Source organism: Oncorhynchus kisutch, linkage group LG5 (assembly GCF_002021735.2).
Source record: "Oncorhynchus kisutch isolate 150728-3 linkage group LG5, Okis_V2, whole genome shotgun sequence".
NCBI lineage: Eukaryota > Metazoa > Chordata > Actinopteri > Salmoniformes > Salmonidae > Oncorhynchus > Oncorhynchus kisutch.
In genome coordinates this window covers 22377556-22400055 of record NC_034178.2, presented here as the reverse complement: position 1 = coordinate 22400055, position 22500 = coordinate 22377556, and the positions used below count along the sequence as shown (strand labels likewise).

General features: G+C 41.5%; 1 protein-coding gene across 5 annotated transcripts in view; it reads right to left on the bottom strand.

Moving 5' to 3' along the window:
- LOC109890767 (RNA-binding protein 39) overlaps positions 1–11602 on the bottom strand; it is a 58166-nt gene extending 46564 nt beyond the window's left edge. For 3 of the 5 annotated variants that reach the window (XM_020482785.2, XM_020482786.2, XM_020482788.2), the window contains exons 1-4: positions 11144–11602; positions 10598–10660; positions 8737–8786; positions 8430–8603 (exon numbers count right to left, since the gene is read on the bottom strand). In XM_020482785.2, coding sequence (XP_020338374.1) covers positions 8430–8603; positions 8737–8786; positions 10598–10648 — 275 coding nt within the window. In that variant the 5' untranslated portion in view covers positions 10649–10660; positions 11144–11602. Of the gene's footprint in view, positions 1–8429; positions 8604–8736; positions 8787–10351; positions 10416–10597; positions 10661–11143 lie in introns of all 5 variants that reach the window. The other 2 variants (XM_020482787.2, XM_031824686.1) reach the window with 1 other exon arrangement.
- Between the last annotated feature and the right edge of the window lie 10898 nt (positions 11603–22500).

Genomic DNA, 22500 nt, shown 5'->3' with positions numbered 1-22500 from the left:
CATTTGGCAAATCTGACCATAATTCTATCCCCCTGATTCCTGCTTACAAGCCAAAACTTAAGCAGGAAGTACAGGAGTCGCTCAATGCGGAAATGGTCAGATGACGTGGATGCTACACTACAGGACTGTTTTGCTAGCACAGACTGGAATATGTTCCGGGATTCATCCAATGGCATTCAGAAGTATACCACCTCAGTCATCGGCTTCATCAATAAGTGCATCGACAACATCTTCCCCACAGAAACCGTACGCATTTGTATTTATTATGGATCCCCATTAGCTTCTGCTTTCTTCCTGGGGTCCAGCAAAATTAAGGCAGTTTATACAATACGTACATATCCCAACCAGCAGCCATGGATTGCAGGCAACATCCACAGCTTTCAAGGAGCGAGACACTAATCTGGACGCTTATAAGAAATCCCTCTATGCCCTCAGATGAACCATCAAACAAGCAAAGAGTCAATGAAGGATTAAGATTGAATCCTACTACACCGGCTCCGAAGCTCGTTGGATGTGGCAGGGCTTGAAAACTATTACGGACAACAAAGGGAAACCCATATGCGAGCTGCCCAGTGACGCAAGCCTACTAGATGAGGTAAATGCCTTCTATGCTAGCTTCGGGTCTAGCAACACTGAAGCATGCACGAGAGCACCAGCTGCTCTGGATGACCGTGTGAGAACGCTCGGTAGCCGATGTGAGCAAGACCTTTAAACAGGTCAACATTCACAAAGCCACTGGGCCAGATGGATTACCAGGATGTGTACTCAAAGCATGAGTGGACCTACTGGCAAGTGTCTTTACTGACAACCTATCTGAGTCTGTAATACCTACATTTTTCAAGCAGATCACCATAGTCCCTGTGCCCATGGAAGCGAAGGTAACCTGCCTAAATGATTACCGCCCTGTAGCACTCACGTCGGTAGCCATGAAGTGCTTTGAAAGGCTGAAAATGGCTCACATCAACACCATCCTCCCGGATACCCTAGACCCACTCCAATTGGCATACTGCCCCAAAAGATCCACAGATGACGCAATCTCAATCACACTGCCCTTTCCCACCTGGACAAAAGGAACACCCATGTGAGAATGCTGTTCATTTGGGGTGGCAGGTAGCCTAGGTGGTTAGAGCGTTGGGCTAAGGTTGCTGGATCGAATCTCCAAGCTGACAAGGTAAAATAATGATGTTTTGCCCCTGAACAAGGTAGTTAACCCACTGTTCCCCGGTAGGCTGTCATTAAATAATAATTTGTTAACAGACTTGCCTAGCTAAATAAAAACAATTAATGACTACAGCTCAGCATTCAACACTCCCTCTGCAACTGGATCCTGGACTTCTTGACGGGCCGCCACAAGGTGGTAAGGCACGTCTGCCATGCTTATCCTCAACACTGGGGCACCTCAGGGGTGTGTACTTAGTACTCTAAGTACAGACTTCGAGACGCAAATTAGTCGAGATGAAGATGACAACTAGCAGCAATCAGTCAGCCAACAGTGTCTTCTATTCCACGTCACAAATATACCAATTTGATTTGCCCTACGGGTCTAAACACTGGACTGAAAAAAAATCACCATAGACCCCACCAACCAGGGATTCTGTCGTGATAGAATGTGCAGACTGTGAAGGTGATCGTGATGAATTTGAGGTGTTTCCACTTCCTCCAGGCTGCAGGAGTGCTCCAGGGGAGATGTGGCATTTGATAGAAATGTGAGGATGGTTCTTCTAGCCCACGAACTTGGACTTGGTTATGCAGCTCAAGAAAATAAGTCCTATGGATTCCTTCCTTGCATCTCAGCTCATAGAGACATGACAGGAGAATGACAGGTAAATAAAGAGAGAGTAGACCATTATTGTCAGGTGACTTGCTGTGTATAAATAATATTTATTTCCTTGCTCCAGCAAATGTATTCAAAGTTAATAAAACAGAGTGATAGGAAAACATAACTATACAATGAGACTGTCACATAGGCCTACAGTGTCATAGGGCTGTAGCCTAATGTGATTAGAGAGAAATGAGTTTTAAATAAAGGAACTACATGCAGATATGTTAATATTTACAATGGGTAACATGCTGATATTTAGTCCTGCAGTTATGACTAATGTCGACAGACATAAGTCCCCCCCCCACACTTTAGTTGCAGATATTCAGAGAGGGCTTACAGTCAATGGAGAGTGCTGCAAAGATAATTAGAAGAGCATATGCAGATATAGACACAGACATAGCAGAGTTGCTGAAGGAAGATGATGCCGCCATCATAGACATTCATGTATCCTTTGATGGCACAAGAGAGGATTCACTTCCAACAATAGGACAGTTGTGAGCATTGGTGCTGGTACCAGAGAGCCATAGAAATGAAGATCCACCCTGTCACAAAAACCTTGGAGAGCATAATTTAAAAAATGTGAGAGGTTGCACAGAAATTGGTAACGGTTTATCATAGAATGTCAAATGATAACCTCAAAAGAATGTAGCACGGAGGAACCCAGAATGCAAATGACTGTCTGAACTCTGTAATATGGTCACGATACCCCAAAACTGTCTTCATGGGCAAAAGCCGCATTGACGGAGCAACCAGTATGGCAGTAGCCACGTTCAATGTTGAAGCCACTGCAATATCAAATGTGATGAACAAATTGTGGCTTGACAGCACTTTGGTGACACTGGAAGCAATCAGAGAGGAGTTGTGAGAGCTGATGCTACTTCAATGGAGAGTGCCAAGCGTAGACACAGTCAAGAAAAATAAAGGGGCACCAGCAACAACTCAAAGAGGGCCTTACATATGGGGCAGTCATTGCTGATTAATGTTCTGAACATTTCAACAGCCATACAAAGTCATTGTATGTGATAAATTGAGCAAAGTGATATGAGAATTGTCCCAAAACTGCATACTTGCCCAACAGACCAGTATTCAAAGCAAATGCTCTATTGCTTGAAAAAGTTTAGAAGTGATATATAAATGAGAGTTGAATTAAATGTGACAAATTGTCATATTTATGGAAAGTACATTTTAATTGCATTACCCTATCGAATGAATGAATGCAATTGTATTTGTGTCAAATCGCCAACCCATCCTTTATGGGATTAATTGACACAAACAAACATTACAATAACTCACTATTGTACTTAAATGATCATTCTTCCAGCGTTCTCTGCATTGCACATCGCATAAAGAGCGATGAAATTATAAGTAAATCAATACATAATAGTGAATAAGGTTATCTAAACAATAATTACATCCCTAGAGCAGCAAAACTATCTTTAAAATCGGCCATTTTCTCAAAATGACATGTTCAATTTATTTTTCTAAGTCTTCAATGGACGTACATTCACATTATTGCACAGGTTGTTAGGTCTTGTCAGATTTTTACAGAGGCAATTTTTTTTATAGATCTTGTCGTTTTGTCATTTTATGTGTAAATATATACAAAATACGCATCCGTCATACATACAAGTCCATGAAATGTCAATATTTTGATAAATTGATCTGTAAAAGTCTGACCATTGAGTGTCTGATCACAATAAAAACAAGAAACGTTCTGCCTTGAAGCAATGTGTTGAGAAACAGATTCTCATAATATGCAAAGTAGCACATATTTAAGGAGGGTTTGCCTCATTTGCATATTTAAAATACATAAATAAAACGTGTAGTACAATAACATTTTGTATTTATGTATACTTTCAACTGGTAAAGTTTCAGTCTGATGAGAGTAAAAAATACATGTAAAAAAATCCCTATTACCCTGTGGAATTTCTTTCCTTCTTAATGCATTTGAGTCAATCAGTTGTGTTGTGACAAGGTAGGGGTGGTATACAGAAGATCGCACTATTTGGTAAAAGACCACGTCCATATTATGACAAGAACAGCTCAAATAAGCAAAGAGAAATGACAGTGCGTCATTACTTTAAGACATGAAGGTCAGTCAATGCGGATAATTTCAAGAACTTTGAAGGTTTCTTCAGGTGCAGTCTCAAAAACCATCAAGGTCTATGATGAAACTGGCTCTCGTGAGGAGCACCACGGGAATGGAAGACCCAGAGTTACCTCTGGTGCAGAGGTTAAGTTCATTACAGTTACCTGCCTCAGAAATTGCAGCCCAAATAAACGTTTCACAGAGTTCAAGTAACAGACACATCTCAACATCAACTGTTCAGAGGAGACTGTGAATCAGGCGTTCATGGTCGAATTGCTGAAAAGAACCCGCTACTAAAGGAAACTAATAAGAAGAGAAGAAAATACTTGCTTGGGCCAAGAAACACAAGCAATGGACATTAGACCGGTGGAAATCTGTCCTTTGGTCTGTCCAGATGAGATTTTTGGTTCGAACCACCGTGTCTTTGTGAGACGCAGAGTAGGTGGTTCCCACCGTGAAGCATGGAGGAAGAGGAGTGATGGTGTGGGGATGCTTTGCTGGTGACACAGTCTGTGATAGAATTTAGGCACACTGATGAAACTGGCTCTCATGAGGACCGCCACAGGAAAGGAAGTCCCAGAGTTACCTCTGCCGCAGAGGATATGTGTGATGGTGCTTTGCTTGTGATACTGTCTGTGATTTATTTAGAATTCAAGACACACTTAACCAGCATTGCTACCACAGCATTCTGCAGCGATACGCTGCATCTGGCTTGCGCTTACTGGGATTATAATTAGTTTTTCAACAGGTCAATGGCCCAGCACACCTCCAGGCTGTGTAAGGGCTATTTGACCAAGAAGGAGCTTAATGGAGTGCTGCATCAGATGACCTGACCTCCACAATCACCTGACCTCAACCCAATTGAGATGGTTTGGGATGAGTTTGGACTACAGAGTGAAGGAAAAGCAGCCAACAAGTGCATATGTGGGAACTTGGAAAAGCATTCCAGGTGAAGCTGGTTGAGAGAATGCCAAGAGTGTGCAAAGCTGTGAAGGCAAAGGGTGGCTACTTTGAAGAATCTCAAATATAAAATAGACTTTAGGTTACTACATGATTCCATATGTGTTATTTCATAGGTTTGATGTCTTCACTATTATTCTACAATGTAGAAAATATGAAAAATAAAGAAAAACCCTTGAATGACATTCATACTCCAGACTTGCGCATTCCTCATCCTAACATTTATATATTTTTTTATTCCATGCTTAACATTTTTAGATGTGTGTATTGTTAGATATTACTGCACTGTTGAAGCTAGGAACACAAGCATTTTGCTACACCCGCAATAACATCTGCCAAATAAGTTTGCTAGCAATAAAATTGTACAAGGTAATGTGAGTTTCATTCACATTCAGCTTGATTTTAAATTGATCAGAAAGGCATAGCTTTCCATCAATGGCTGAGACAAAGATGGAGAAAATCCATCCCTTGAACGAGTAGGTGTTCTAAAACTTTTGACTGGTACTATATATATATATATATATATATATATATATATATATATATATATATATATATATATATATATATATATATATATATATATATATATATATATATATATATACACACACACACACATTAGTGTTGAAGTCTTAAGTTTACATACACCTTAACCAAATACATTTAAACTCAGTTATTCACAATTCCTGATATTTAATACTTGTAAAAATCCCTTGTCTAGGTCAGTTAGGATCACCACATTTTTTAAAATAATGTTTAATGTCAGGATAATAGTAGAGAGAATGACTTGTTTCAGCTTTTAATTTCTTTCATCACATTCCCAGTGGAATCAGAAGTTTACATACACTCAATTAGTATTTGGCAGAATTGCCTATAAATTGTTTAACTTGGGTCAAATGTGTTGGGTAGCCTTCCACAAGCTTCCCGCAATAAGTTGGGTGAATTTTGGCCTATTCCTCCTGACAGAGCTGGTGTAACTGAGTCAGGTTTGTAGGCCTCCTTGCTCACACACGCTTTTTCAGTTCGCCCAAAAACTTTTCTATGGGATTAAGGTCAGGGCTTTGTGATGGCCACTCCAATAACTTGACTTTGTTGTCCTTAAGCCATTTCTCCAAAAAGTACAATCTTTGTCCCAATGTGCAGTTGCAAACTGTAGTCTGGCTTTTTTATGGCGGGTTTGGAGCTGTGGCTTCTTCCTTGCTGAGGGGTCTTTCAGGTTAGGTCAATATAGGACTTGTTTTACTGTGGATATAGATAATTTTGTACCTGTTTCCTCCAACATCTTCACAAGGTCCTTTGCTGTTGTTCTGGGATAGAGCTGCACTTTTCGCACCAAAGCACGTTCATCTCTAGGAGACAGAACACGACTCCTTCCTGGTGTTTATACTTGCGTACTATTGTTTGTACAGATTAACATGGTACCTTCAGGCATTTGGAAATTGCTCCCAAGGACGAACCAGACTTGTGGAGGTCTACAATTTTTTTTCTGATTTATTTTGACTTTACCGTGATGTCAAGCAAAGAGGCACTGAGTTTGAAGGTTGGCCTTGAAATACATCCACAGGTACCCCTCCAATTGACTCAAATGATGTCAATTAGCCTATCAGAAGCTTCTAAAGCCACAACATAATTTTCTGGAATTTTCCAATCTGTTTAAAGGCACAGTCAACTTAGTGAATGTAAAACTTCCGACTTCAACTGTGTATGTATGCATGTCTGCATGTATGTAAAGTGGGGCAAAAAAGTATTTAGTCAGCCACCAATTGTGCAAGTTCTCCCACTTAAAAAGATGAGGCCTGTAATTTTCATCATAGGCACACTTCAACTATGACAGACAAAATGAGGGGAAAAAAATACAGAAAATCACATTGTAGGATTTTTTATGAATTTATTTGCAAATTATGGTGAAAAATAAACTTTTGTTATTGACCAAATACTTATCTTAATACTTTGTTATATACCCTTTGTTGGCAATGACAGAGGTCAAACGTTTTCTGTAAGGTTTTCACACACTGTTGCTGGTATTTTGGCACATTCCTCCATGCAGATCTCCTCTAGAGCAGTGATATTTTGGGGCTGTTGCTGGGTAACACGGACTTTCAACTCCCTCCAAAGATTTCCTATGGGGTTGAGATCTGGAGACTGGCTAGGCCACTCCAGGACCTTGAAATGCTTCTTACGAAGCCACTCCTTTGTTGCCCGGGCGGTGTGTTTGGGATCATTGTCATGCTGAAAGAGACAGCCACGTTTCATCTTCAATGCCCTTGCTGATGGAAGGAGGTTTTCACTCAAAATCTCACGATACATGGCCCCATTCATTCTTTCCTTTACACGGATCAGTCGTCCTGGTCCCTTTGCAGAAAAACAGCCCCAAAGCATGATGTTTCCACCCCCATGCTTCACAGTAGGTATGGTGTTCTTTGGATGCAACTCAGCATTCTTTGTCCTCCAAACACAACGAGTTGAGTTTTTACCAAAAAGTTATATTTTGGTTTCATCTGACCATATGACATTCTCCCAATCTTCTTCTGGATCATCCAAATGCTCTCTAGCAAACTTGTACTGGCTTAAGGAGGGGGACACGTCTGGCACTGCAGGATTTGAGTCCCTGGCGGCGTAGTGTGTTACTGATGGTAGGCTTTGTTACTTTGGTCCCAGCTCTCTGCAGGTCATTCACTAGGTCCCCCCGTGTGGTTCTGGGATTTTTGCTCAACGTTCTTGTGATCATTTTGACCCCACGGGGTGAGATCTTGCGTGGAGCCCCAGATCGAGGGAGATTATCAGTGGTCTTGTATGTCTTCCATTTCCTAATAATTGCTCCCACAGTTGATTTCTTCAAACCAAGCTGCTTACCTATTGCAGATTCAGTCTTCCCAGCCTGGTGCAGGTCTACAATTTTGTTTCTGATGTCCTTTGACAGCTCTTTGGTCTTGGCCATAGTGGAGTTTGGAGTGACTGTTTGAGGTTGTGGACAGGTGTCTTTTATAATAACAAGTTCAAACAGGTGCCATTAATACAGGTAATGAGTGAAGGACAGAGGAGCCTCTGAAAGAAGAAGTTACAGGTCTGTGAGAGCCAGAAATCCTGCTTGTTTGTAGATGACCAAATACTTATTTTCCACCATAATTTGCAAATAAATTCATTAAAAATCCTACAATGAGATTTTCTGGATTTTCTTCTCTCATTTTGCCTGTCATAGTTGAAGTGTGCCTATGATGAAAATTACAGGCCTCTCATCTTTTTAAGTGGGATAACTTGCACGATTGGTGGCTGACTAAATATTTTTTTGCCCCACTGTATATATATATATATATATATATAAAGACAACATGGATAGAATATGTAGTGTATCTAAAGAATAGTATATGTACAGCAATAGTTAAATAGGAGGCCTCGACTAGAATACAGTATATACATGAAGTTGGTAAAACAGAATGTAAACATTATTAAAGTGACCAGTGTTCCATGACTATGTACATAGGGCAGCAGGATCTAAAACTAGGGTGATGCAGAATGAAGGGAAATACTGACACCAGATGAGGCATGCATACATACAAGGTGGTCTTGTGGTCCCTGTAGCGGCCGCTGCGCTCTCTGCTCCGGCGCCTCTCCCTGCTGCGGCTCCGCTTTCGTTCGTGGCTGCGGCTCCGCTTGTGGTCATGGCTCTTCTTGTGATCCCGGCTTTTGCTTCTCTTCCTGTCTCTGCTTCGACTCCTGCTCTTTTTTTTCCTGAGGAAAGAGAATGACTCAATGTGAGGCAGTGAATAAGTAAAGATCAATAAACATTTTAGAACAATTGTCAAAATAATAAATAGATTTGGGTGAGCATTGCTTGTTACTACACCATGTCTGTTTCACTTACTTCTTGCTGCGTTCCTTGTGCCCATTTGGACTACTGTGCTTGATCTCATCCTAAGCAGGGTCGATAGAAGAACATCATGAGGACGAAGAGGCAACATTTGAAGTTGTCAGGATAAACGGGGGGTGGGAACAAGAGAAAATATAATAATTGTTAAAAAAAGTATTCATGCTAAAGTTTACATGGGGACTGAGATCTACAGTTAGGGGCCTTTAAATAGTGTCTATTCATTTGATCTCTCTCTCTCCAATCATACTGTCGATGAGACATTTAGCATCTAGTCAAGTTCTATGAGTAATTATCCATATCTGAAGTCATATCTCTGGTGCATTTTTCTTAAGCAGCCCCATCCAGATCAGTTCCAAGGCTATTCTTTGCCTAAGACCAATGTGGCCATGCTAGCAACCCAAAACTGATCGATTTCCAGTGGGGGGGGGATGCCATTCCAGTGATCTTCACCAATTTTCGTTCGTGGACTGTAAGAGCTCGATGCCACCTCTGTCACACATCTCGCCCTGAAGCAAACAGGGATTCACACTGCTTAGTAATATCAACTACCAAGGAAAGTCATGATTAAATATAAGATGAGGTATATGAAACTCCCTAGTTGGTACTGTCGCCAGCAGCATAGAAGAGTTCCATGTTTCCTACTGTTTGTACTCTTTGATGTAAGGCCTATATTTAATAGTGTGGCAAATATAATGGACTTATGAATAAATAAACATGTACCCCTCGTGAATGAGCATGCAAAAAAATTACATTCTGGTCAATCATGGAGAAAAAGCCATTTTCAGTTATACAGGTTATGTAAAATGTATAACTTGTTGGTGAATGCAGTGTAACGACAAAATCCACACTTCCTTCCTCACTAGAATGAGAAATGAGAGTGAACATTGTGAACTAACATACCTGCGTCCTGTACTTAACCATACACATCTCATGTATTGAAAGTAAAAGGACATGCAATCATGTTTTCAATAATGTGTCAGCTTACCAAACCTTTATCATTACAGAGGCCGATTTCACTATATCGGTCTTAAATCAATAGCAGGGTAAAGTCAATCATGTGGAACAACCACACCATGCATACAGATATTTGAATACTGTCTCCATGGTATGTCTTTTAAATTAAAGGAACTGGCTTCTCGACCAGGCCCGATGGGCATTTGTGTTTTTCTAATCGAGCTGGCTAAAGTTCTGCAGTTTATCACAAAGCAGAAAGGCTGTATGTGAGGTGAAACAGTCAGAAGGTTTGGCCTACAATCGTCTGCCATGTAGGCTAAAATATGGAATCTATTCTGAACACTTCTCTACTTTTTGACAAACTTCTCAGATATGTGACAGACATTGTTTGACAGCCGTCAAACTCTTGGTTAACACCCACATGCTCAGAAGATGGTTTAGGCATTTGTTGACAGGTTCGGCATAGTCCATGCACAAAACATTAGCCCAGTTGTTGAGATAAAGGAGAATGCCAACTAGGCCTGATCAAGAACCCAGTCCCTCAATTAAATGTTATTGTGCATCCACTGCATTCGCCTTGTAGACTGGCCATTCAATGACCACAATTATGTTACCAAGGGGACCACAGTACAGCAATACATTGGGCAATTACTACCTTCATTTTTTGACAGATCACACTGGAATTCATGGAAGTAGAGGTGAGATATCGTTAGGCAAGTCTACAAAAAGAGATAGATGGGCATTTATTCATAGTCTGAAAAGGAACTGCAGCATCACATCAGAAACACACATAGAATAGGCTAGAAATGTTGGGTCTGGGGCAAAGAAGTGACATAGACCACCACATTATTTACAATAAAGTGCATTACAATCACAAAAAATACCTTAGGCCAAAACCCACCTTTCGATATGGAGCCTCAAGCATTGCTTCTATGTCAAAGTCATCAGCCATGATGATTGAGCACTAGAGGGGAAGATAAACATAATTTAAACACGGTCATAATAAACGGCGTTAGTCTTACGAGAACCGTGGATTTACACCCCGTTGATGCAAGTTTGTTTGCATTTATTGTACCACAACTTGCTGCCTAGGCTAACATTAGCTAGCCAACACATGCTGCTAACATAGTTAGTTAATTAGCGAACAGTTACGTTTCAGTTTACTCCACATAACATTACTAGTTAGTTAAATCCGACCAGCCTGTGTGTTTGACACACCGGCTGATCTTGGTTAGCTAAGGTTGTTCATTTGACCAAAGACCCTATTTAACTTGACCACGTTAGTTAGCTAGCACAGATGGACAGGTTAGGTAACAACTGTAGCAATCTATGACCACACACGTAGATAGTTACTGTACTAAGATACTGTATGCAAGTTAATTAACTAGTTATACAACGTGTTACGAAAGACAACGTTCAGATATACAAGTAGCGAACATTAACGTACCTGAAATTTGTGGAAAACGTTTCTGCTCAAACAAGACCAACTCGTGAGGGTTTCTTGTAGCTGGTTCTTGTTGCAACAAGCAAACAGTAGCTAGCAGGCCTCTCGTTTTGAAGCTACGAATATATTTTCTTCCACGTTGCTAATACAAACTAACAATGGCTACATGTAACTGCAAAGGTACCTTTTTAAATCCCAAACCAGTATACACCGTGTAAACAGACAAAAATATTTAAAAAAAACGTGATGTGCTGAGAAATATGAATGAGTGCGAAACACTGTTGTTGCTTCTTTTTTCCCGTGCTCATCTAATGACGCATGCTATAAATAATCTGTGGTCGCGGTCCAGAGAAATTTCATCGCAGTCGTCTGCCAGATCTATGGTACAGTATGTATCAATACACTGTACTGATCCATTGATTGCTATGTTAGGACTCAATAGAGTACCACAGTATGAGTCATAATACCCATAAAACCTAGAGGTCAAACAAGGAAGTGGTTCCAATCGTTTTTCCACCATTCATTTTTCCCATAGCGGATTTTAGAAACACTTAAAATAAGGGCTGTGTTTCGTGTAGGTACGGTTACCCTGGCGAGACGTTTTGATAACCTTGTATATCTCTAAAATCGCGATATAATTCGCCTGTATTTACCCCCCCCCCCACATTTTTTTTATGTGGCTATCATGAAGAGCTACAAATGCCATGATGATCTGGATGAGACTGCCAAATTGAGGCAAAGGTAAGAATCTCTGGATTAACTATCTAATGGTAGTTAAATGTAGTAATTAAGAAATTGGCTACATTTCTTTAATTTCTTCAGGATCAGTTGAGCTAACGTAGGCTAATGCGATTAGCATGAGGTTGTAAGTAACAAGAACATTTCCCAGGACATAGACATATCTGATATTGGCAGAAAGATTAACAAGAATTTAAGCTAACCGCACTGTCCAATTTACAGTAACTATTACAGTGAAAGAATACCATGATATTGTTTGAGGAGAGTGTACTTGAAAAGTTATTTAAAAACCAATTAGGCACATTTGGGCAGTCTTGTTACAAAATTTTGAACAGAAATGCAATGGTTCATTGGATTAAGTGGACAATTATTTGAACTGTCTTGTGCAAGTTTTAAATTGACACAATACCTGTTAGCAAAGGTGCCAGCTAGAGAAGCTGTGCTGGAGATTGCAGGGATTTGTAGTCTTGCATGATGTCTACTTTGATGCTAATTAGCATTATCGAATCTGAACGTAAATCGAGCCGAATATAATAATAAAAGTCATATTGTCCGAGAGAGAGTTACATGGTTGTCAAGCCAGGGTAAACCTACACAAAACACAGACCTTATTTTAAGTGTTTCTAAAATTCCCTATGGGAAAAATGAATGGTGAAAAAATTGAAGCCATTTCCCTGTTTGACTGCTTGGTACAGTGGTTGCTCCTCTAAAAGTTTTGTGACTATTCTCTGGGATTTAGAGGTAATTTGTGGTTTAGTACTGTACCCTGAGTCACTACTTCATTGCTCCAGACCAGCCCAAAAGGGGAGTTAGAGCACTGATTATGCTTTTGGGTCTCAAGGCGCTACTGTGTCTCTGTAGTACTGTGGCCTACTCCCGATCGGTTGTATTGTACAGCACCTTAGTGGCGCAGCGGTGACACTGCATCGCAGTGCAAGCTGTGTTGCTACAGATGCTGGTTCAATACACATGCCGGGCTCGACTGTCAGAGCCATAAGATGACTGAAGGTTTTTGGTTCCTCTCCCTCTAAAAACGAAAATAAATAATTCTAAATAACAAACTGGCTTTAATTACAAATTAGTAAAAATAATTTAATTACAAATTAGTAACAATGTTTCACCCCATGTTCAAGAATGACCCTTTTCTCGCTCATTTTACGTTATTTGAAAACAAAATCATCTCCAAAATATTGTTATTTTTTAAACAAAGCGATTATTATTATTATTAATTTAGAATTATATAAAAGCCCCTTGGATATTCTCACATATATATATTATTAACCCTGTTATTAGCAGGACAATATTTATTGGTCATATAGGTCATGGCTCCCAAGTGGCGCACAATGGGATTGCCTTGCCGTGGGCGCGCAAGGTTCAAGGCATGGGATGGGCGACAGAGCCGCGCACAGAAGACGGACCTAGCCCATGGGGAAGGGCATTGCGCTAATAATGGCGTTGACTAGGGAAACTTTCACGCTGTTCTTAGTGCCAGTCTGCACGTTCAAACTTTAAAAAAAAAAATCTCCTTCGATATGAACCTTGTCATGTGTCTATTCAATGTTTGATTCAACAGTTAAAGCCTTTCAGTACCCGTAGTGTTTGGGTAGCCATCCAAGACATATTTTATGTCTGATAAGAATGTCTGTGTTGTTTGGCTTCCCTGGAATGGGGTCAAAGGTGCAAAAGTTCTTGACGATTTTGTCAAGGCGCTCCGTGCTAAGAGTACTGAGAGGGTTGGCTTCATCCGGTTTTGAATTTTGGGCCGAAAGGCCAAGAGGAGAAGCCAAGCTTTGGCTTTGTTGGCAAGGAGATTTTTAAATGCAAGAATTTACTTGCATTTAAGAGCAGTTGGAGGCCACGGAAGGAGAGTTCTATGGCATTGAAGCTCGTCTGGAGGTTAGTTGAAACAGTGTCCAAAGAAGGGCCAGAAGTATACAGAATGGTGTCGTCTGCGTAGAGGTGGATCAGAGAATCACCAGCAGCAAGAGCGACATCATTGGTGTATACAGAGAAGAGAGTCGGCCCAAGAATTGAACCCTGTGGCACCCTCATAGAGACTGCCAGAGGTCCGGACTACAGACGAATACGGCTGCACAGTATTGTCTTTTATCGATGGCGGTTATGATATCATTTAGGACCTTGAGCGTGGCTGAGGGGCACCCATGACCAGCTCTGAAACGAGATTGCATAGCGGAGAAGGTACGGTGGGATTCAAAATGGTCGGTAATCTGTTTGTTGACATGGCTTTCGAAGACCTTAGAAAGGCAGGGCAGGATAGATACAGGTCTGTAGCAGTTTGGGTCTAGAGTGTCTTGGTGGGACCGTTAACTAAAAGTGCAATTAAAGGAACAGTTAACAAAAAAATGTGAGGAAATATTAAAGCCTTTTCTATACTTGCATGTAAACATCATATACTGCTTTTCATTGCTGACCAGCAGGTGTCACTAATGTGAATATGGGTATTAAAAGCTCTGAGTAATTAACTGTTTTTCCGGCACAATTTGATGAAAGCCCCAAAGGCTTCAGAAAGCCTGAGTTTCACATCACAAACTTTAGCTAAATAGTGATTATCTTCAAACCTGACATTTTTTATAATATGCACTGAGTGTAGTATAACAACTTTGCAACAAATGAGTGGTAGCTAGTTTCTGCCAAAAAAGTGAGCGTAACTAGGGGGAATTAAGTAGGGGTTTGCAGAGTATTCAGACAAAACAAGTATCATAACGGATATGGAGAATTTCCCAAATAAGATGATGACATTAGTATTTTTTGTAATTATCCGCAAATCTGAAAAATATATTTTTTAGCTGCCAGCACGCATCTCTCGTTCACTCAAACAGTGTGAAGCACTGTGTGCTCCAAACAACTATTGTGTAGTTCTTCTGTCTGAAAATAAACTGGTGGAGTATCTGTTGAACCTGCTGCAATGATTGGATTAGAACAAGCCACTCTCCGTCTGCTCTCATTTTCCCAGACAGACACGTGCTGCCTTTTCACTCACTCACTCTCAGTCACTCGTCTCAGGGCACAAGTCTCACCCTTGTATGAATCAGAATCTATAGCTTGTCATTGTTGTTCAATCTAGTTATTTTTTGTAGACCTTGCAGAGGCCATACAGTATGGTTGTTTTGGCCTACTTTTTTGTTGTTTTGTAGGTCTACTTTGTCTTAAAATTATTAAGGGATAACTATAACTATTCCACGAGAAGGAGTGAAACTGATGTTGTTCCTTTTAGATTTAACCTACGTGGTATGGGGAAATAAACTTTTTCATACTCAGCTGCCATTCTTTGCAATAGTCTTCTAAAATAATTTGAAACTTATAACCTCCATAGGTAGTTTCAAGTTCTCACTGAAAAAATGGCTAAATAGTAGTATGTCTCAAAAGTGAGTCATAAGATTATAGTATGTGGCTGAGAAGGAAATGCCCGGGATAGCTTATGGTCTGCCTTTTGCTACCTGTTGTTTATTATATTGTGATTTTCTTGTATATATTAGGGATTGATTGTTTTATATACAGTGGTGCAAAAAAGTATTTAGACAGCCACCAATTGTGCAAGTTCTCCCACTTAAAAAGATGAGGCCTGTAATTTTCATCATAGGTACACTGCAACTATTTTCAACTACACTACAACTAAAAAAATCCAGAAAATCACATTGTAGGATTTTTTATGAATTTATTTGCAAATTATGGTGGAAAATAAGTATTTGGTCAATACAAAAGTTTATCTCATTACTTTGTCATTGCCAACAAAGGGTATATAACAGAGGTCAAACGTTTTCTGTAAGTCTTCACAAGGTTTTCACACACTGTTGCTGGTATTTTGGCCCATTCCTCCATGCGGATCTCCTCTAGAGCAGTGATATTTTGGGGCTGTTGCTGGGCAACATGGACTTTCAACTCCCTCCAAAGATTTTCTATGGGGTTGAGGTCTGGAGACTGGCTAGGCCACTCCAGGACCATGAAATGCTTCTTACGAATCCAATCAAATGAAATCAAATTGTATTTGTCACATACAGTGCCTTGCGAAAGTATTCGGCCCCCTTGAACTTTGCGCCCTTTTGCCACATTTCAGGCTTCAAACATAAAGATATAAAACTGTATTTTATCAACATTGGATCATTCAGAGATCCTCACTGAACTTCTGGAGAGAGTTTGCTGCACTGAAAGTAAAGGGGCTGAATAATTTTGCACGCCCAATTTTTCAGTTTTTGATTTGTTAAAAAAGTATTCGGCCCCCTTGAACTTTGCGCCCTTTTGCCACATTTCAGGCTTCAAACATAAAGATATAAAACTGTATTTTATCAACATTGGATCATTCAGAGATCCTCACTGAACTTCTGGAGAGAGTTTGCTGCACTGGAAGTAAAGGGGGTGAATAATTTTGCACGCCCAATTTTTCAGTTTTTGATTTGTTAAAAAAGTTTGAAATATCCAATAAATGTCGTTCCACTTCATGATTGTGTCCCACTTGTTGTTGATTCTTCACAAAAAAATACAGTTTTATATCTTTATGTTTGAAGCCTGAAATGTGGCAAAAGGTCGCAAAGTTCAAGGGGGCCGAATACTTTCGCAAGGCACTGTACACATAGTTAGCAGATGTTAATGCGAGTGTAGCGAAATGCTTGTGCTTCTAGTGCCGACAATTCAGTAATAACCAACAAGTAATCTAGCCAACAATTCCAAAACTACTACCTTATAGACACAAGTGTAGGGGGATAAAGAATATGTACATAAAGATATATGAATGAGTGATGGTACAGAGCGGCATAGGCAAGATACAGTAGATGGTATTGAGTGCAGTATATACATATGAGATGAGTATGTAAACAAAGTGGCATAGTTAAAGTGGCTAGTGATACATGTATTACATAAAGATGCAGTAGATGATATAGAGTACAGTATATACATATACATATGAGATGAATAATGTAGGGTTTGTAAACATTATATTAGGTAGCATTGTTTAAAGTGGCTAGTGATATATTTTACATCATTTCCCATCAATTCCCATTATTAAAGTGGCTGGAGTTGAGTGAGTGTGTTGGCAGCAGCCACTCAATGTTAGTGGTGGCTGTTTAACAGTCTGATGGCCTTTAGATAGAAGCTGTTTTTCAGTCTCTCGGTCCCAGCTTTGATGCACCTGTACTGACCTCGCCTTCTGGATGATAGCGGGGTGAACAGGCAGTGGCTCAGGTGGTTGATGTCCTTGATGATCTTTATGGCCTTCCTGTGACATCGGGTGGTGTAGGTGTCCTGGAGGGCAAGTAGTTTGTCTACGGTGATGCGTTGTGCAGACCTCACTACCCTCTGGAGAGCCTTACGGTTGAGGGCGGAGCAGTTGCCGTACCAGGCGGTGATACAGCCCGACAGGATGCTCTCGATTGTGCATCTGTAGAATTTTGTGAGTGCTTTTGGTGACAAGCCGAATTTCTTCAGCCTCCTGAGGTTGAAGAGGCGCTGCTGCGCCTTCTTCACGATGCTGTCTGTGTGGGTGGACCAATTCAGTTTGTCTGTGATGTGTACGCCGAGGAACTTAAAACTTACTGCCCTCTCCACTACTGTTGCATCAATGTGGATAGGGGGGTGTTCCCTCTGCTGTTTCCTGAAGTCCACAATCATCTGATTAGTTTTGTTGACGTTGAGTGTGAGGTTATTTTCCTGACACCACACTCCGAGGGCCCTCACCTCCTCCCTGTAGGCCGTCTCGTCGTTGTTGGTAATCAAGCCTACCACTGTTGTGTCGTCCGCAAACTTGATGATTGAGTTGGAGGCGTGCGTGGCCACGCAGTCGTGGGTGAACAGGGAGTACAGGAGAGGGCTCAGAACGCACCCTTGTGGGGCCCCAGTGTTGAGGATCAGCGGGGTGGAAATGTTGTTGCCTACCCTCACCACCTGGGGGCGGCCCGTCAGGAAGTCCAGTACCCAGTTGCACAGGGCGGGGTCGAGACCCAGGGTCTCGAGCGTGATGACGAGCTTGGAGGGCACTATGGTGTTAAATGCCGAGCTGTAGTCGATGAACAGCATTCTCACATAGGTATTCCTCTTGTCCAGATGGGTTAGGGCAGTGTGCAGTGTGGTTGAGATTGCATCGTCTGTGGACCTATTTGGGCGGTAAGCAAATTGGAGTGGGTCTAGGGTGTCAGGTAGGGTGGAGGTGATATGGTCCTTGACTAGTCCCTCAAAGCACTTCATGATGACGGAAGTGAGTGCTACGGGGCGGTAGTCGTTTAGCTCAGTTACCTTAGCTTTCTTGGGAACAGGAACAATGGTGGCCCTCTTGAAGCATGTGGGAACAACAGACGGGGATAGGGATTGATTGAATATGTCCGTAAACACACCAGCCAGCTGGTCTGCGCATGCTCCGAGGGCGCGGCTGGGGATGCCGTCTGGGCCTGCAGCCTTGCGAGGGTTGACTCGTTTAAATGTTTTCCTCACGTCAGCTGCAGTGAAGGAGAGTCCGCATGTTTTAGTATTGTCCTCAAAGCGGGCCAAAAAGTTATTTAGTCTGCCTGGGAGCAAGACATCCTGATCCGTGACTGGGCTGGTTTTCTTTTTGTAATCCGTGATTGACTGTAGACCCTGCCACATACCTCTCGTGTCTGAGCCGTTGAATTGAGATTATACTTTGTCTCTATACTGACGCTTAGCTTGTTTGATTGCCTTGCGTAGGGAACAGTTACACTGTTTGTATTCGGTCATGTTTCCAGTCACCTTGCCCTGATTAAAAGCAGTGGTTCGGGCTTTCAGTTTCACGCGAATGCTGCCATCAATCCACGGTTTCTGGTTTGGGAATGTTTTAATCGTTGCTATGGGAACGACATCTTCAACGCACATTCTAATGAACTCGCTCACCGAATCAGCGTATTCGTCAATGTTGTTGTCTGACGCAATACGAAACATACGTGTGGAATCAGATTCGTCGGACCAGCGTTGAACAGACCTCAGCGCGGGAGCTTCTTGTTTTAGTTTCTGTCTGTAGGCAGGGATCAACAAAATGGAGTCGTGGTCAGCTTTTCTGAAAGGAGGGCGGGGCAGGGCCTTATATGCGTCGCGGAAGTTAGAATAGCAGTGATCCAAGGTTTTTCCAGCCCTGGTTGCGCAATCGATATGCTGATAAAATTTAGGGAGTCTTGTTTCCAGATTAGCCTTGTTAAAATCCCCAGCTACAATGAATGCAGCCTCCGGATAAATGGATTCCAGTTTGCAAAGAGTCAAATAAAGTTCGTTCAGAGCCATCGATGTGTCTGCTTGGGGGGGAATATATACGGCTGTGATTATAATCGAAGAGAATTCCTTTGGTAGATAATGCGGTCGACATTTGATTGTGAGGAATTCTAAATCAGGTGAACAGAAGGACTTAAGTACCTGTATGTTGTTATGATCACACCACGTCACGTTAACCATGAAGCATACGCCCCCGCCCCTCTTCTTACCAGAAAGATGTTTGTTTCTGTCTGCGCGATGCGTGGAGAAACCAGTTGGCTGCACCGACTCCGATAGCGTCTCTCCAGTGAGCCATGATTCTGTGAAGCAAAGAACGTTACAGTCTCTGATGTCCCTCTGGAATGCTACCCTTGCTCGGATTTCATCAACCTTGTTGTCAAGAGACTGGACATTGGCGAGAAGAATGCTAGGGAGTGGTGCACGATGTGCCCGTCTCCGGAGTCTGACCAGAAGACCGCTCCGTTTCCCCCTTTTACGAAGTCGTTTTTTTGGGTCGCCGGCTGGGATCCATTCCGCTTCGCGAAAGTCATATTCTTGGTCGTACTGATGGTGAGTTGACGCTGCTCTTATGTTCAGTAGTTCTTCTCGACTGTATGTAATGAAACCTAAGATGACCTGGGGTACCAATGTAAGAAATAACACGTAAAAAAACAAAAAACTGCATAGTTTCCTTGGAACGCGAAGCGAGGCGGCCATATCTGTCGGCGCCGGAATTCTACCAGCCACTCCTTCGTTGTGTTTGGGATCATTGTCATGCTGAAAGACACAGCCATGTTTCATCTTCAAATCCCTTGCTGATGGAAGGAGGTTTTCACTCAAAATCTCACGATACATGGTCCCATTCATTCTTTCCTTTACACGGATCAGTCGTCCTGGTCCCTTGGCAGAAAAACAGCCCCAAAGCATGATGTTTCCACCCCCATGCTTCACAGTAGGTATGGTGTTCTTTGGATGCAACTCCGCATTCTTTGTCCTCCAAACACGATGAGTTGAGTTTTTACCAAAAAGTTATATTTTGGTTTCATCTGACCATATGACATTCTCCCAATCTTCTTCTGGATCATCCAAATGCTCTCTAGCAAACTTCAGACGGGCCTGGACATGTACTGGCTTAAGCAGGGGGACACGTCTGGCACTGCAGGATTTGAGTCCCTGGCGGCATAGTGTGTTACTGATGGTAGGCTTTGTTACTTTGGTCCCAGCTCTCTGCAGGTCATTCACTAGGTCCCCCCGTGTGGTTCTGGGAGTTTTGCCCACCGTTCTTGTGATTATTTTGACCCCACGGGGTGAGATCTTGCGTGTAGCCCCAGATCGAGGGAGATTATCAGTGGTCTTGTATGTCTTCCATTTCTTCAAACCAAACTGCTTACCTATTGCAGATTCAGTCTTCCCAGCCTGGTGCAGGTCTACAATTTTGTTTCTGGTGTCCTTTGACAGCTCTTTGGTCTTGGCCATAGTGGAGTTTGGAGTGTGACTATTTGAGGTTGTGGACAGGTGTCTTTTATACTGATAACAAGTTCAAACAGGTGCCATTAATACAGGTAACGAGTGGAGGACAGAGGAGCCTCTTAAAGAAGAAGTTACAGGTCTGTGAGAGTCAGAAATCTTGCTTGTTTGTAGGTGACCAAATACTTATTTTCCACCATAATTTGCAAATAAATTCATAAAAAATCCTACAATGTGATTTTCTGGATTTTTTTTCTCATTTTGTCTGTCATATGATGAAAATTACAGGCCTCTCTCATCTTTAAGTGGGAGAACTTGCACAATTGGTGGCAACTAAATACTTTTTTGCCCCACTGTATACTGCTCTGCTAACTAGCTAGTTGGATACAACAGATGCAATCGTGGAACAAAACTGTTTGTGTTTTGTGGGCTCAATGTTTCCACATACAAGTACTTTGTGAGCGAGCTAGTTAATGTTAGTTCACCGTTTGTGTAGTCACTCTTTTCCACGTGGTGACATGCCAGGGCAGGGATATTTAGCTAATGTTTAGCTAGCTAATTATGTTCGCTCATTGTTAGTGTAGTCAGACTTTTCCCCAGACCCCACATGTTAGCTATTCCACCAGGGCAGGAATATTTAACGATAGCTAGTTAGTGCTAATCGCTAACATTAGGCACATTCGCTAGCATGTCACCGCTTGCGAAAGTCAGATTACACCACGATGAGATACGGTGCAACTTTAGCGAATGTAGTGTTAAGGGTTGCGTCAATCGAATCTGGTATCAGGATAAATTTGACACTGAGTCACCATATTGTATACTATGTATTTTTTTTTAGCTAAGCAATAAGTGGTAAATGCAATTTTTCTATATACGGGTTCGCTGTAACACCACGCAGGGTAGAACAGAGAACTGACTTGTTCCTGACACAGTTATTATAATATACTCTGACAGAAGTAGTTCCTGCTTCCGAGCCGGCCTGTCAGAGTGGAGACTGGGCGTGGTTTAAACTCACTCAGCCTATCGTTGATTGTTGGCGCACGAGCTGGTCCCAGCCCCCTAGGCGCTTCAGCGATCAGTCATTGTAGTTCTTACTTAATTAAGTCGTTTTTTTTTTTGTATCTGTACTTTACTGTACTATTTATACTTTGGACAACTTTTACATGTATTTCACTACAGTTCTAAAGAAAACAATGTACTTTTTATTCCATACATTTTCCCTGACACCCAAAAGTACTTGCTACATTTCGAATGCTTAGCAGGACATGAAAACGGTCCAATTCACACGCTTATCAAGAGAACATCCCTGGTCACCCCTACTGTCTCTGGTCTGGCGAACTCACTAAACAAGAATGCTTTGTTTGTAAATTATATCTGAGTTTTGGAGAGTGCTTCTGGCTATATGTAAAAAAATATATTAATAATTGCGCCATCTGGTTTGCCTAGTATAAGGAATTTGACCTCATTTATACTTTTATACTTCAGTATATTTCAGCAAGTACATTTACTTGTAAAACTTAACTATATATAAAAACCAAATAGTTTTTGATTTGCACTCAATTATTATTTTACTGGGTGACTTTTACTCAAGTCATTTTCTATGAAAGTATCTTTACTTTTACTCAAGTATGACAATTGGGTACTTTTTCCACCACTGAGTAGTGGTTACAATCTGGTACATAGCATACAGGTGAATATATTGACAAAAGTGACCTGGTCTGAGAAAGATTTGCTCAGTATCAAAAGTCACTGCAGGATAAGCCTAGACAGACCTTATATGAAGCAGTTCTAAAATCCTCTATGGTAAAATTAATGGTGGGAAAACGATTGGAATCATTTCCGGGTGTCACCGCTAGGCTTTATGGGTATTATGACTCGTATTGTGGTCCTCAATTCCCGCAGGGATCATGTTCCCATAGCCCTATTATAAATGTATGCAGTCAATGTAC